Source organism: Scyliorhinus torazame, chromosome 6, assembly GCF_047496885.1.
Source record: "Scyliorhinus torazame isolate Kashiwa2021f chromosome 6, sScyTor2.1, whole genome shotgun sequence".
NCBI classification, from domain to species: Eukaryota; Metazoa; Chordata; class Chondrichthyes; order Carcharhiniformes; family Scyliorhinidae; genus Scyliorhinus; species Scyliorhinus torazame.
The window spans coordinates 272,618,707-272,633,859 of record NC_092712.1 but is presented as its reverse complement, the minus strand read 5'-3'; the positions used below and the strand labels follow the sequence as shown (position 1 = coordinate 272,633,859).

Genomic DNA, 15,153 nt, shown 5'->3' with positions numbered 1-15,153 from the left:
GCAGCCTTTGCCGGGGTGGATTAAAATTTAATCAAACTGAAAACAGTTTTCATGGCCTTTGCTAACAGGAATGTTAGCACAGGTTCAAAACTGCTTCCTGTAAATCAGTAGCGTGAAAGAAAGATGACAAGTCTGTGAAAACAAAAGGGCTCAGTTATTGAACTCAGGAAAGGCCAACCCTGAAGTGGTTCATTCAAACAGAGGACATGCTAGAAGAGACCATCAGAAAGAAACGCAACTGGGGATCGGGTGCAACCTCCGGGGGAGAAAAAGGTTTTAAAGGTTACAAAATGTAATCAACAAACCTTCTGTTAGACACCATCCACAAGTAAAACAATGGAAGTTGTCGCTTGTACAAAAATGAGAACAATTTAATCTGTCAGACTGCTGGCTCCAGGCTGTGAGTTTATCAGCCTTCTGGTGCTTTTTATAGTTTGTGCACGCGTGCTCTACACGAATGCTGTACATGACAATATGCTCCACCATGGAAAAACGACATCACTCAATCTCAACTTGAGATCCAACAAGGCTGAGCATAGTGGTTTATTACAGAAATAAAACAATGCATCTGAGTTGTTGTAGGCAAAGTTAAATGGCACTTTAAGGATTTTAGCAACATATTTTCTTACCTCCAGATGTTCTAAAATATATGGAGGGTTGGTCATCCCAAGCCTCAGCATTGCTCCCTCAGGAATTACTTCCACCAGTTTCCAAAGCAATGTTGGAAGGTCTGTCCCGATGTCCCTTCCATAAGCCCCTGTATCTTCGCTAGTCAGCCATATTTCACAGACACCTTCTGTTTGAGGAAAAATAAATGAGAAAATTAAAAATCTTCGACATTCACTTTGTCTATGATCATCTACAAAGTGCAGAGTTCAGTGCCAACTGGTATATAGCTCCAGTTATTAACTTTTTTAGTGTTCATTTTGATTATCACTGGGGTACGGAACACACCGAAATGTATCACCAATTTATAATGTGGCCGTGGGAAGTTTAAGTGAAGATTTTAAGTGAGTAAGAGCACTGAACTAAATCATTAAATCATTCAGCTGCTTTTCAGAAAGTCAATTTCACATGATTTCTTAAAAATATTAACTATTACTGTCAATAATAATAAATACACTTTAAATTTTAGGCAGTTTAAAGTATAACCTAAACACAAGTCTATTGGCAACAAAACACAATGAAAAGAACCCATTCTCTTTCACTCTTGTTTACAGAAAAATAGCTCTGGTCATTTGTACTTATTGAAATTGACCTCCCTATAGTTAAAAGGTTAGCTGCTCACAAATTGTTATTGTAAATAGATTTACATTAAACTTGGTGAATTTCCACACATAAAATTGTTGCATTGTCTTACCATTAGCATTAACCAACAAAACCAACTAAATTGTTGAAAACCTCAGTTACAATTTATTATTGCCACAGCTCACAACTGCTGCAAACACCCAGCAATATCTTTTTGACAAACATCATTATTTTTCCATCTGAACAGTTGAACCATTTTCACCTTTATTTGGGTGGGGATCATGATGGAAAGTTACCCTCATGTTGTTCGGTGTTCTGTAAGGGAGGACTGTGAATAGAATGGAAACTGCACTCCTGTGGAAAACAACACTGAATTCTTAGAGCGGACTAGGTGGGGACTGGAAGCCCCCTGTTGAGCTCAGGCTTTAAATTAAGTCAAATGAAGAGGAAACAGCTGTAACTGTAAATCATCAACAGGCAGGAGTTACTCAACTTCCATAAGAATATCAGCAGAGAAATTAATAGCTTAATATGATATTAGAAAAAATAGCATTAAGCTTCACCAAACAGGTCAGAACGATTAAGGATGCACTCCACAAGAAGTGAAAAATACGGATTACATCATATGTTGAACAACAACTTAACAAATGACCGGAATGAAACTGGCACACATAAAAAATTATTTCATACAAAGAACAAAGAAAAGTACAGCACAGGAACAGGCCCTTCAGTCCTCCAAGCTTGAACCGACGATGCTGCCCATCTAACCTAAAATCTTCCACACTTCCGTGGTCCGTATCCCTCCATTCCCAACCTATTCGTGTATTTGTCAAGGTGCCCCTTAAACGTCACTATCATACCTGATTCCATCACCTCCTCCGGCAGCGAGTTCCAGGCACCAACTACCCTCTATGTAAAAAAACTTCCCTCGCACATCTCCTCTAAACTTTGCCCCTCGCACCTTAAACCTATATCCCCTAGTAATTGACTCTTCCACCCTGAGAAAAAGCTTCTGACTATCCACTCTGTTCATGCCCCTCATAATTTTGTAGATTTCTATCAGGTCGCCCCTCAACCTTCGTCATTCCAGTGAGAACAAACCGAGTTTATCCAACCTCTCCTCATAGCTAATGCCCTCCATACCAGGCAACACCCTGGTCAACCTCTTCTGTACCTCTCCAAAGCTTCCACATCTCCCTGGATTCCATATAGAGATTTGCTCTGCAGAATATTTCATGATACATAGTAATTGAGCTTCTACATGCTATCTAGTTTAGTAACTTTCCCAGTATTCAGATGAAAAATAGACAGAAAAACATAAATCGTAATCACAAGTCTCATTTTCAAGACTGCTCTGAGCACTCCCCATACTGCCCTTGAAGTGGTGAACAGGATAGCTTTGAGCTGGGTATGTGAATGCCGTTACTTTTCATTGCAGTCAGTCTCTGTACTAGCATTCCCAGTAACTGTGCCCATCTGGAAAGCGTTTTTGTTCACAAAGGTAACTGTCTTTTTACAAAACATTGCATGTGGATATTGCGATTTGGGAAGTTATATAGCTGGAAGGAGCCCAAAGAATTATAGAGTGCACTATTAAAATGAATGCTGTCCTTGCATTTGCAAATAACTGACTTTACTCCTTTTTTCCTGTTTTTATTATTTAGAACAATGTCTGCGTTTAAACAATGAAATCAGATGACTGGAGGCAGAATCCAAGAGTGCAAAGGAGTTCCACGACAAAGGTAACACAAGTCATTCATCAAGGTGTTTCTGTAATCCATCATTTCATATGTGGTATATTGGTACAACTCCCTCACCCCACTGGCATCAATGATCATCTAAGCTAAATTCCCTGACAAAGCATTCAGACGTCAAGAGTTCAACATGAGACTTCCGGGTGCGGCGATGACCAGCTGAGTCGCACGTTTCGGCAGCTCCCGGTGGAACGGACTTTTGGGCTCTTAATAAGAGCCCCAACGGCAATTTTAACGGCTAAAAGTACTGTGCGGTGAACCAGAAGGGAATCCCCCCTGGATATGGATGAAAAAAGGAGAGGAAGGTGGCCGGATTGCGGTGGATCCTTTAGAGCAGCGGCAAGGAAGGCAAGCAAAAACCAAGATGGCGTCGGAAGGTGGCAGTTTAATATGGGGCCCTGAACAACACGAGTTTTTGAAACGCTGCGTGGAAGAACTCAAAAAGGAAATGAAGAAGGAACTGTTGGCCCCGATATTACAGGCGATCGAAGGGCTAAAGGAGGAGCAAAAGACCCAGGAGCGGGAGCTTCGGGTCGTGAAGGCAAAGGCTGCCGAGAATGAGGACGACATACAGGGCCTGGTGGTGAAGACGGAGATGCACGAGGCACACCATAAACGATGTGTGGAAAGGCTGGAGGCGCTGGAGAACAACGCGAGGAGGAACAACCTAAGGATTCTTGGTCTTCCTGAAGGTGCGGAGGGAGCAGACGTCGGGGCATATGTGAGCACGATGCTGCACTCGTTAATGGGAGCGGAGGCCCCGGCGGGTCCGCTGGAGGTGGAGGGAGCATATCGAGTGATGGCGCGAGGACCGAGAGCAGGAGAAATTCCTAGAGCCATAGTGGTGAGATTCCTCCGTTTTAAGGATAGAGAGATGGTCCTTAGATGGGCAAAGAAAACTCGGAGCAGTAAGTGGGAGAACGCGGTGATCCGCGTATACCAAGACTGGAGTGCGGAGGTGGCGAGAAGGAGGGCGAGCTTTAATCGGGCCAAGGCGGTGCTTCACAAAAAGAAGATAAAATTCGGAATGCTTCAACCGGCAAGACTGTGGGTCACATATCAAGGGAGGCACCACTACTTTGAGACGGCGGATGAGGCGTGGACTTTTATCGTGGAAGAAAAATTGGAATGAGCGGGTTATTAAAAAAAGAACGTTTGAAACAAAGTGGTGGGGCGAATATGGGGGGGCGAAGAGGGGGGTAAAAAGGGGGGAAAGAGGAGTTTTATGTTATTAATCCTGCGATGTGGTAACTTTTCTCTCTTCCACAGGAGGTGGTGGGGGGAGGAAAGGATGTGGAGGAGATGGGGCGTTGGCCATTGGGGGCGGGGCCAAGGGGGAAGCGCAGGCTCGGTTCCCGCGCTATGATAATCATGGCGGGAATAGGGAAGCAGGGAGGAGGGGGCGTCGCACGGTGCGAGCCGAGGTCACGGGGGGAAGCCGAGGTCGGCCAGAGTTTGCTGACTTCTGGGAGCAACATGGGGGGTGTAACTACGCTAGTGGGGGATCTAGCGGGGGGGGAGGGGGGGGGGCAATTATTGGGCTGCTGCTGCTGGGGAGAGGGGGCACCGCCTGGGGGGGACACAGCTGCATGGGAACCGGGTGAGGAGCTGGAAAAAGGGGATGGCTAATCGACAAGGGGGGGGTAAAAAGCCCCCCAACCCGGCTGATCACGTGGAACGTGAGAGGGCTGAACGGGCCGATAAAGAGGGTACGGGTACTCGCACACCTTAAGAAACTTAAGGCAGACGTGGTTATGTTACAGGAAACGCACTTGAAACTGATAGACCAGGTGAGACTACGCAAAGGTTGGGTGGGGCAGGTGTTCCATTCGGGGCTAGATGCAAAAAACAGGGGGGCGGCTATATTGGTGGGGAAGCGGGTAATGTTTGAGGCAAAGACTATAGTGGCGGTTAGCAGGGGCAGATACGTGATGGTGAGTGGCAAACTACAGGGGGAGACGGTGGTTTTGGTAAACGTATATGCCCCGAACTGGGATGATGCCAATTTTATGAGGCGTATGCTAGGACGCATCCCGGACCTAGAGGTGGGAAAGTTGGTAATGGGAGGAGATTTCAATACGGTGTTGGAACCAGGGATGGACAGGTCGAGGTCCAGGACTGGAAGGAGGCCGGCAGCAGCCAAAGTGCTTAAAGATTTTCTGGAGCAGATGGGAGGAGTAGACCCGTGGAGATTTAGCAGACCTAGGAGTAAGGAGTTTTCGTTTTTCTCCTATGTCCACAAAGTCTATTCGCGAATAGACTTTTTTGTTTTGGGAAGGGCGTTGATCCCGAAGGTGAGGGGAACGGAGTACACGGCTATAGCCATTTCGGATCACGCTCCACATTGGGTGGACTTGGAGATAGGGGAGGAAACAGAAGGGCACCCACCCTGGAGAATGGACATGGGACTAATGGCAGATGAGGGGGTGTGTCTAAGGGTGAGGGGGTGCATTGAAAAGTACTTGGAACTCAATGATAATGGGGAGGTCCAGGTGGGAGTGGTCTGGGAGGTGCTGAAGGCAGTGGTTAGAGGGGAGCTGATATCAATAAGGGCACATAAAGGAAAGCAGGAGAGTAGGGAACGGGAGCGGTTGCTGCAAGAACTTCTGAGGGTGGATAGGCAATATGCGGAGGCACCAGAGGAGGGACTGTACAGGGAAAGGCAAAGGCTACACGTAGAATTTGACTTGCTGACAACGGGTACTGCAGAGGCACAGTGGAGGGAGGCACAGGGTGTACAGTACGACTATGGGGAGAAGGCGAGCAGGTTGCTGGCCCACCAATTGAGGAAAAGGGGAGCAGCGAGGGAAATAGGGGGAGTGAGGGATGAGGAAGGAGAGATGGAGCGGGGAGCGGAGAGAGTGAATGGAGTGTTCAAGGCATTTTATAAAAAATTATACGAAGCTCAACCCCCGGATGGGAGGGAGAGAATGATGGGCTTTCTGGACCGGCTGGAATTTCCCAAGGTGGAGGAGCAGGAAAGGGTGGGACTGGGAGCACAGATTGAAATAGAGGAAGTAGTGAAAGGAATTAGGAGCATGCAGGCGGGGAAGGCTCCGGGACCGGATGGATTCCCAGTTGAATTTTACAGGAAATATGTGGACTTGCTCGCCCCGCTACTGATGAGGACCTTTAATGAGGCAAAGGAAAGGGGACAGCTGCCCCCGACTATGTCTGAGGCAACGATATCGCTTCTCCTAAAGAAGGAACAGGACCCGCTGCAATGCGGGTCCTATAGACCTATTTCCCTCCTAAATGTAGACGCTAAGATTCAGGCCAAGGTAATGGCAATGAGGATAGAGGATTGTGTCCCGAGGGTGGTCCATGAGGACCAAACTGGGTTTGTGAAGGGGAGACAGCTGAATACGAATATACGGAGGCTGCTAGGGGTAATGATGATGCCCCCACCAGAGGGGGAAGCGGAGATAGTGGTGGCGATGGATGCCGAGAAAGCATTTGATCGAGTGGAGTGGGATTATCTGTGGGAGGTGCTGAGGAGATTTGGTTTTGGAGATGAGTATGTTGGATGGGTGCAGCTGTTGTATAGGGCCCCAGTGGCGAGTGTGGTCACGAATGGACGGGGATCTGCATACTTTCGGCTCCATAGAGGGACAAGGCAGGGATGCCCTCTGTCCCCATTATTGTTTGCACTGGCGATTGAGCCCCTGGCAATAGCATTGAGGGGTTCCAAGAAGTGGAGGGGAGTACTTAGAGGAGGAGAAGAACACTGGGTATCTCTGTATGCGGATGATTTGTTGTTATATGTAGCGGACCCGGCGGAGGGGATGCCAGAGATAATGCGGACACTTCGGGAGTTTGGAGAATTCTCAGGATATAAACTGAACTTGGGGAAAAGTGAGTTGTTTGTGGTGCATCCAGGGGAGCAGAGCAGAGAAATAGAGGACTTTCCGCTGAGGAAGGTAACAAGGGACTTTCGTTACTTGGGGATCCAGATAGCCAAGAATTGGGGTACATTGCATAGGTTAAATTTAACGCGATTGGTGGAACAAATGGAGGAGGACTTCAAGAGATGGGACATGGTATCCCTGTCACTGGCAGGGAGGTTGCAGGCGGTTAAAATGGTAGTCCTCCCGAGATTCCTCTTTGTGTTTCAGTGCCTCCCGGTGGTGATCACGAAGGCTTTTTTCAAAAGGATCGAAAAGAGTATCATGAGTTTTGTGTGGGCCGGGAAGACCCCGAGAGTGAGGAAGGGATTTTTACAGCGTAGTAGGGATAGGGGGGGGCTGGCACTACCGAGCCTAAGTGAGTACTACTGGGCCGCCAATATCTCAATGGTGAGTAAGTGGATGGGAGAAGAGGAGGGAGCGGCGTGGAAGAGATTGGAGAGGGCGTCCTGTAGGGGGACTAGCCTACAAGCTATGGTGACGGCCCCATTGCCGTTCTCACCGAAGAAATACACCACAAGCCCGGTGGTGGTGGCGACTTTGAAAATTTGGGGACAGTGGAGACGGCATAGGGGAAAGACGGGAGCCTTGGTGGGGACCCCGATAAGAAATAACCATAGGTTTGCCCCGGGGAGAATGGACGGGGGATTTGGAATATGGCAAAGAGCAGGAGTAACGCAACTGAAAGATCTGTTTGTGGATGGGAAGTTCGCAAGTCTGGGAATGCTGACCGAGAAATATGGGTTGCCCCAAGGGAATGCATTCCGGTATATGCAACTGAGGGCTTTTGCGAGGCAACAGGTGAGGGAATTCCCGCAGCTCCCGACGCATGAGGTGCAGGACAGAGTGATCTCAAAGACATGGGTGGGGGACGGTAAGGTGTCAGATATATATAGGGAAATGAGGGACGAGGGGGAGATTATGGTAGATGAGCTGAAAGGGAAATGGGAAGAAGAGCTGGGGGAGGAGATTGAGGAGGGGCTGTGGGCGGATGCCCTAAGTAGGGTAAACTCATCGTCCTCGTGTGCCAGGCTAAGCCTGATTCAATTTAAGGTGTTACACAGGGCGCATATGACTGGAGCACGGCTCAGTAAATTTTTTGGGGTAGAGGATAGGTGTGCGAGATGCTCGAGAAGCCCAGCGAATCACACCCACATGTTTTGGTCATGTCCGGCACTACAGGGGTTCTGGGTGGGGGTGACAAAGGGGTTTTCGAAAGTAGTGGGGGTCCAGGTCGAACCAAGCTGGGGGTTGGCTATATTTGGGGTTGCACAAGAGCCGGGAGTGCAGGAGGCGAGAGAGGCCGATGTTTTGGCCTTTGCGTCCCTAGTAGCCCGGCGCAGGATACTGTTGATGTGGAAGGAAGCCAAGCCCCCGGGGGTGGAGACCTGGATAAATGACATGGCAGGGTTTATAAAGCTGGAACGGATTAAGTTCGTCCTAAGGGGATCGGCTCAAGGGTTCACCAGGCGGTGGCAACCGTTCGTCGAATACCTCACAGAAAGATAGAGGGAATGGAAAAGAAGAAGGCAGCAGCAGCAGCCCGGGGGGGGGGGGGGGGGGGGAGGAACCAGAAGGACTCTCAGGGTTGTTAATATATATGTATAATATGAATAGGTCGTTGCTATAAATAATTGTATATTGGACTGTTAAATCATATTTTTGGAGAGTGTTTATCTGAGACAAGGCAGTTGCCATTTAGTTTTAGTTTTCGTTTTTGTTATATATTATTTATTCTTTGTTTATAAAACAGGTCATTGGTATTTATACTGTTATATTATTGTGTAAAGGATACACAATGTACTGTGATGGTTGACCAAAAATTTTCAATAAAATATTTTTTTTTAAAAAAAGAGTTCAACATGAAACAGAGGGAAGACCTATGAATCATACAGAGTTGAGGCATGGTGAAACATTGGTTAAAAAGGTCAGCGATCTCAGGAAGCGAAGTGTCGTCCATGCCCCTGTCTGTATCACTGGTGCCGAGGTGGAGATGGATGACAGCTTCAAATTCCTAGGTATAAACATCACTAACAATCTTTCCTGGTCCACCCACGTCGACACTACGGCCAAGAAAGCAAAACAGCGCCTATAATTCCTCATGAAATTAAGGAAATTCGGCATGTCCACAATGACTGTTACCAATTTCTATAGATCTATCATAGAAAGCATCCCATCTGGCTGCATCACAGCTTGGCCCAAGACCATAAGAAACTACAGAGAGTCATGAACACACCCCAGTCTATCATGTGAACCTCCCCATTGATTCTGTTCTATACCTCCAGCTGCCTTGGGAAAGCGGGCAGCATAATCAAAGACCCCTCCCGCCCGGGCTATTCTCTCTTCCAAACTCTTCCATCAGGCAGAAGATACAAAAGTTTGAGAACATGCACCAATAAATTCAAAAATAGCTTCTTCCCTGCTGTTACCAGGCTCCTGAATAACCCTCTTAGGGTCTGAACTGACCTTATGGACTGAGCTGATCTTCTGACGCATCTTCTCTACAGTTGTAGCACTATATACCCTATACGTCACCCGCTGTCTATGTTTATTTATTTTCATTATGTATCCTCATGTATTTATCGTTTGTTCTAAGTTTTCATGTATGGAATGATCTGCACGACTGTGCGCAGAACAATACATTTCCCTGAACCTTGGTACATGTGACAATAAATCTAAATTTAATCTAATCTACTCTAAAAGATCAGGGATTAAAATCCAAAATCGTCACATAGAAGTACAAAGATAATCAACACACCAACATTCACAGCGCCAGGGTCCCAGGTTTGATTCCGGTTTGGGTCACTGTCTGTGCAGAGTCTGCACGATCTCCTAGTGTCTGCGTGGGTTTCCTCCGGGTGCTCCGGTTTCCTCCCACAAGTCCCGAAAGGCGTGCTGTTAGGTGAATTGGACATTCTGAATTCCCCCTCAGGGTACCCGAACCAGCTGCAGGAGTGTGGGGAATAGGGGATTTTCACAGTAACTTCACTGCAGTGTTAATGTAAGCCTACTTGTGATAATGATAAAGACTATTATTATTAGTGGTCTTTATTTTGTGATCAGCAACGAATGAATTACGATAGTTGTTCATTTCACTTATGCTTGCCTCTCAACTTCCAAGGAATCTCACGCTAGAAATTTCTATGGTTATAGGACTAAAACAGCTGATCTGGAACCTGTCCAAACAGGGCAGAAAGCTATGCATCTCCTTAACTGATCAGAACAGTCAAAATGAAGAATCCTTACTGAGACATGCATTGTCTGAAACATAAGTTTCAATAGTTAACTCAATGTAAAATCACGTACAAAAAAACAAAACAGAGAGGAGAAAATGGGATTAAGAGAGAGGAGAAAGAAAGAAAACGTTTTTAAAAACTTCTTTAATTTACATCATTAAAGTGTGAAGGAATTAGACTTCATCTGCCCCCACACCAACCCCATCTCCACCTCCCATTTCCTTGCTATTGCTGTTTGCCACCCAATTATAATTTATCAAACTTGCCTCCCCCTCGCTCCTCTCCAAAAACACCCTCCTTACTTCCCCGCCCACATAAACCCCAAAATTATCCCGTTCACCTTCCTAATAAAGGACATGGGGACAAAGATGGGGATGAGCTGGGGAGAAATTACTTCTCTCAAAGAGTCAAGAATCTGTGGAATTCACTACCCCAGAGTGCAGTGGATGCCAGACTTTGAGGAAATTTGAGGAGGCAGATTTTTAATTAGTAATGGGTTGAAAGGTTATGGAGAACCTGCCTGGATTAGAGGGTTGGAGCAATGAGAAGACTGGATAGGCTTCTCCTTGGAGCAGTGGAATTTGAGAGGGGACCTGATAGAGGTGTTTAAGATTATGAGAGGAATAGATGGGATGGATAGCAGGGCATCTTTTCAGTTAGTAGAGGGGTCAATAACCAGGGGGCATCAATTTAAGATAAGAAGGCAAAGAGGAGAGTTGAGGAGAAACTTTTTCACCCAGAGGACGGTGGGGAGGAGTCTGGAACTCACTGCCTGAAAGGGTGGATGAGTCAGAAACTCTCGTAACATTGAAGAAGTATTAACTTACGTTGTCATAACCTCCAGGGTTATAGGTCAAGTGCTGGAAAATGGTATTAGTGTAGTGACCAGTTGGACATGATGGGCTGAATGGTCTCCTTCTGTGCTGTAAACAGCTATGAATTTGCTAAGTACTATTTCCCTGTGATTGTAATTTTCCCAAGTTCCTCCTTCCCTTCAAATTCTTGATTTGCAACTATTTTTGAGATGTTACTTGGCCGAAGCAAAGTACCTGTTTAATTAATGTCATCTCCTAATTTTACATTATTAATTCCTCAGATTCACATCCTACAGGACCAATGCACACTTTTTAAAAACATTTTCTTACGTACGTATCTATAGAAATTCTTACAATCCATCTTTATATTTCTAGCAAGTTTTCTCTCTTGCTTTATTTTTCCTTCCTTATTAATCTTCGAAAATCCAATAAAGGCTTTGAACAAAACATAAAAGGTGCCTGAGATGGTCAAACATCAAATCTTTCCTGTCCTGCCAACTTCCGAATGTGAATTGCCACAGAATCTGCCACAAAGCTGACAAGAGTTTAGTTTCCAGCCCAGACCATCTGACTCCTCTAACCATAAACACCTGCCCCTCCTCTCTATTGACCTCTCTAAACACCTATCCCTCCTCACTAGTGACCTCTCTAGATTGGCCTTCAATATACTTTCAATGTGGCTAATTCAAGCTTCTTCCTACTATCTCCAGAAGTTTTCAAAACCATCTGTTGAGGGACTGAGTGAAACGTTACTCCAAGCCATTTTCAGCCTAAAGGACAATTGATCCAATAGCTACTGCCCTTGCTTGTACGCATGCGTAATGCATCTCTTACTTTGCAATCCAACCTGAGAGAGTCTATTCTTCAAAGCTGCTTGCTTTAATTCAATCACTACATACGTTTAGGAGTCTTTTCTGTTCTCTACTCTCATTGAAATTTCATGTGTTCCTCCCTTTTCAGCAAATTGCAGCAAATTGGATTGTATATTCATTGCACGGAGTAATTTCAATGGACAGGGGACTTTCAACAGGCATTTGACTGCCGGAAAGCTGTGATCACCAATGTTCCTGTATTGGAGAATTGCAAGGGGCTCTGTGGTCAGATTGAGCTACAGTATCTGATTCTAAAGAGAAATGCCGAGGAGTAGAGGAATGGATGGATCGTGCAGAGACTTTCTTGTTCAAAGACACTGTCAATCGAGGAGGTTTTCGGTTGGAGGAAGAACGGGAAAGAAAAGGACTATATTATTATACCTGTTTGCGTGTGTTGTTTTTTTTAACCGATAGTGTTATTACTGTGTGCATTTCTTAATTGATGGTGCAAAGGTGAAAAATTAAACCATCTTGAAGTTGATGGGTTTTTTTTTTCTTGGGGGGAGGTGTCATGTGAGAGTACCGTTAAGAAATGGATGTTTAGGCAATGTACCTTTAAGAAATGGAGCTGATTATATTCCTGAAGTGATGTCAGAGGGTGGGGGGAGCGGAGCTCACTTCTGCTTTTGGTTTCAGTTTGAAGAGAAAGCTGGGAGTGTCTGTGTTTTGCTGAGAGCTGCAGGAAGAAAAACACAGAGCTGGTCTGTTGATGTCTGCAAATCCAAAGACTATAAATATATTGAATGTAACCTCATGTCTGTTTTTGAAGATTTTGAAGTCTTTTGGATGGTTAAAGGAACAGTTTGAAGGATTATTTAGTGTTGTAGTCTTTTGGGGATACCTTTGAAGTAATGGGTGTTAAGATATTCAATGTTTGTTTTTAAAAGGTTAAAAACCATTTGTCCATAATTGCTGTATCACACCTGGAGAGTACGCCGTGTGCTTCCCACACCACAATCTATTAAAAGTTGTGGGACGGTTGAACTCCATGAAACACTTTGGGGTTCTGTAAACCCGGACCCATAACACAAAGCCTTGCTGAAGTCCAAGTGAACTATGTCAAATGCGTTGCCCTCATCTACACACCTGGTCACCTCTTCGGAAAATTCAATCAAGCTGGTCAGACATGACCTCCCTTTAGCAAAACTGTGCTGACTGTTCTTGATTAACCCCTACCTCTCCAAATACAGATTAATTCTGTCTCTCAAAATTGCTTCCAATAATTACCCCACCACTGAGGCTACATTGACTGGCCTGTAGGTTCCTGGTTTATCCCTTCCTCCCTTGTTGAACACCGGTTCCACATTGACTATCCTCCAGTTCTCCGGCACCTCTCCTGCACAGAACTTAAAAACCAAAACGGAGCAATCACATAGCTGGGAATGTTCCAAAAGGGGGGCGGGGTTGCATTGTTAGCAAGGAATGAAGTTAAATTGATAGCAAGGAGCGATATAGGATCAGAAGGCATAGAATCTGTGTGGGTAAAGTTGAGGAATTGCAAAGGTAAAAAGGCCCTGATGGGAGTTATGTACAGGCCCCCGGGCAGAAGTCAGGAGGTGGAGCAGAAAATAAATCAGGAGATAGAAAAGGCATGTAAAAAAAGCTATATCACAATAATCATGGGGGACTTCAATATGCAGGTGGACTGGGAAAATCAGGTTGGTAGTGGATCCCAAGAAAAGGAATTTGTGGGATGTCTAAGACATGTTTTTTTGGAGCAGCTTGTGACAGAGCCTACGAGGGAACAGGCAATTCTGGATTTATTGATGTGTAATGAGGCAGACTTGATTAGGGAACTTAAGGTGAAGGAACCCTTGGGGAGCAGCGACCACAATACGATAGAATTTACCCTGCAATTTGAGAGGGAGAAGCTGCAATCAGATGTAACGGTATTAGAATTCAATAAGGGTAACTACAAAGACATGAGGGAGGAGCTGGCCAGAGTTGATTGGAAAAGAAGACTAGCAGGGATGACAGTGGAACAGCAAAAGCATGGGTTTTTGGGAGTTATTCGGGAGGCAGAACAGAAATTTATCCCAAGGAGGAAAAAACATGCTAAGGGGAGGACAAGGCATCCATGGCTGACGAGGGAAGTCAAGGAGAGCATAAAAGCTAAAGAAAAAGCATACAAAGTGGTGAGATTTAGTGGGAAGCCAGAGGATTGGGAAGTCTTTAAAAGCGAGCAGTGGACAATGAAAAAAGCAATAAGGGCGGAGAAGATGAAGTATGAGTGCAAGCTAGCTAGTAATATAAAGGAAGATAGGAAGAGTTATTTTTCAATATAGAAACGGTAAGAGAGAGGCAAAAAAAGACATTGGACCACTGGAAAGTGTGGCTGGAGAAGTAATAATCGGAAACAAAGAAATGACAGACGAACTGAATAGTTGCTTTGCATCAGTCTTTGTGGTGGAAGACACCAGGGGGAAGCCAGAACTCCAGGAGAACCAGGGGGAGAGGTGAGTGCAGTGACCATTACTAAGGAGAAGGTTCTGAGGAAACTGAAAGGTCTGAAGGTGGATAAGTCACCTGGACCGAATGGACTCCACCCCAGGGTCCTAAAAGAGATAGCTCAGGAGATTGTGAAGGCATTGGTGATGATCTTTCAGGAATCACTGGGGGCAGGAAGGGTCCCAGAGGACTGGAAAGTGGCTCATGTAACACCTCTGTTTAAGAAGGGAGTGAGGCAGAAGACGGGAAATTATAGGCCCGTTAGCCTGACTACGGTCATTGATAAGATTTTAAAGATGAGATTGTGGAGGGGAAGTGCATCATAAAATAGGACTGAGTCAGCACGACTTCATCAAGGGGCAGTCATGTCTGACAAAACTGTTAGAGTTCTTTAAGGAAGTAATAAGGAAGTTAGACAAAGGAGAACCAGTGGACGTGATTTATTTAGATTTCCAGAAGGCCTTTGACAAGATGCCGCACAGGAGACCGTTAAATTAGTTAAAAGCCCATGGTGTTTAGGGTAAGATCCTGGCATGGATAGAGGATTGGCTGACTGGCAGAAGGGGACAAAGGGGTCTTTTTCAGGATGGCAGCTGGTGACTAGTGGTGTACCTCAGGTGTCGGTGCTGGGACCACAACTTTTCACAATATACCTTAATGATTTGGAGGAAGGAACTGAAGGCACGGTTGCTACGTTTGTAGATGATACAAAGATCTGTAGAGGTGCAGGTAGTATTGAGGAAGCAGGCGGGCTTCAGAAGGACTTGGACAAGCTAGGAGAGTGGGCAAAGAAGTGGCAGATGGAATACAATGTGGAAAAGTGTGAGGTTATGAACTTTAGAAGGAGAAAAAAAGGCATAGACTATTTTCTAAAT

General features: G+C 45.6%; 1 protein-coding gene across 3 annotated transcripts in view; it reads right to left on the bottom strand.

Annotated features, from left to right (window-relative positions):
- cdkal1 (CDK5 regulatory subunit associated protein 1-like 1) overlaps positions 1–15,153 on the bottom strand; it is a 979,997-nt gene that overhangs the window by 463,635 nt on the left and 501,209 nt on the right. For all 3 annotated transcript variants that reach the window (XM_072509703.1, XM_072509704.1, XM_072509705.1), the window contains one exon: positions 630–796. In XM_072509703.1, coding sequence (XP_072365804.1) covers positions 630–796 — 167 coding nt within the window. The remainder of the gene's footprint in view (positions 1–629; positions 797–15,153) is intronic.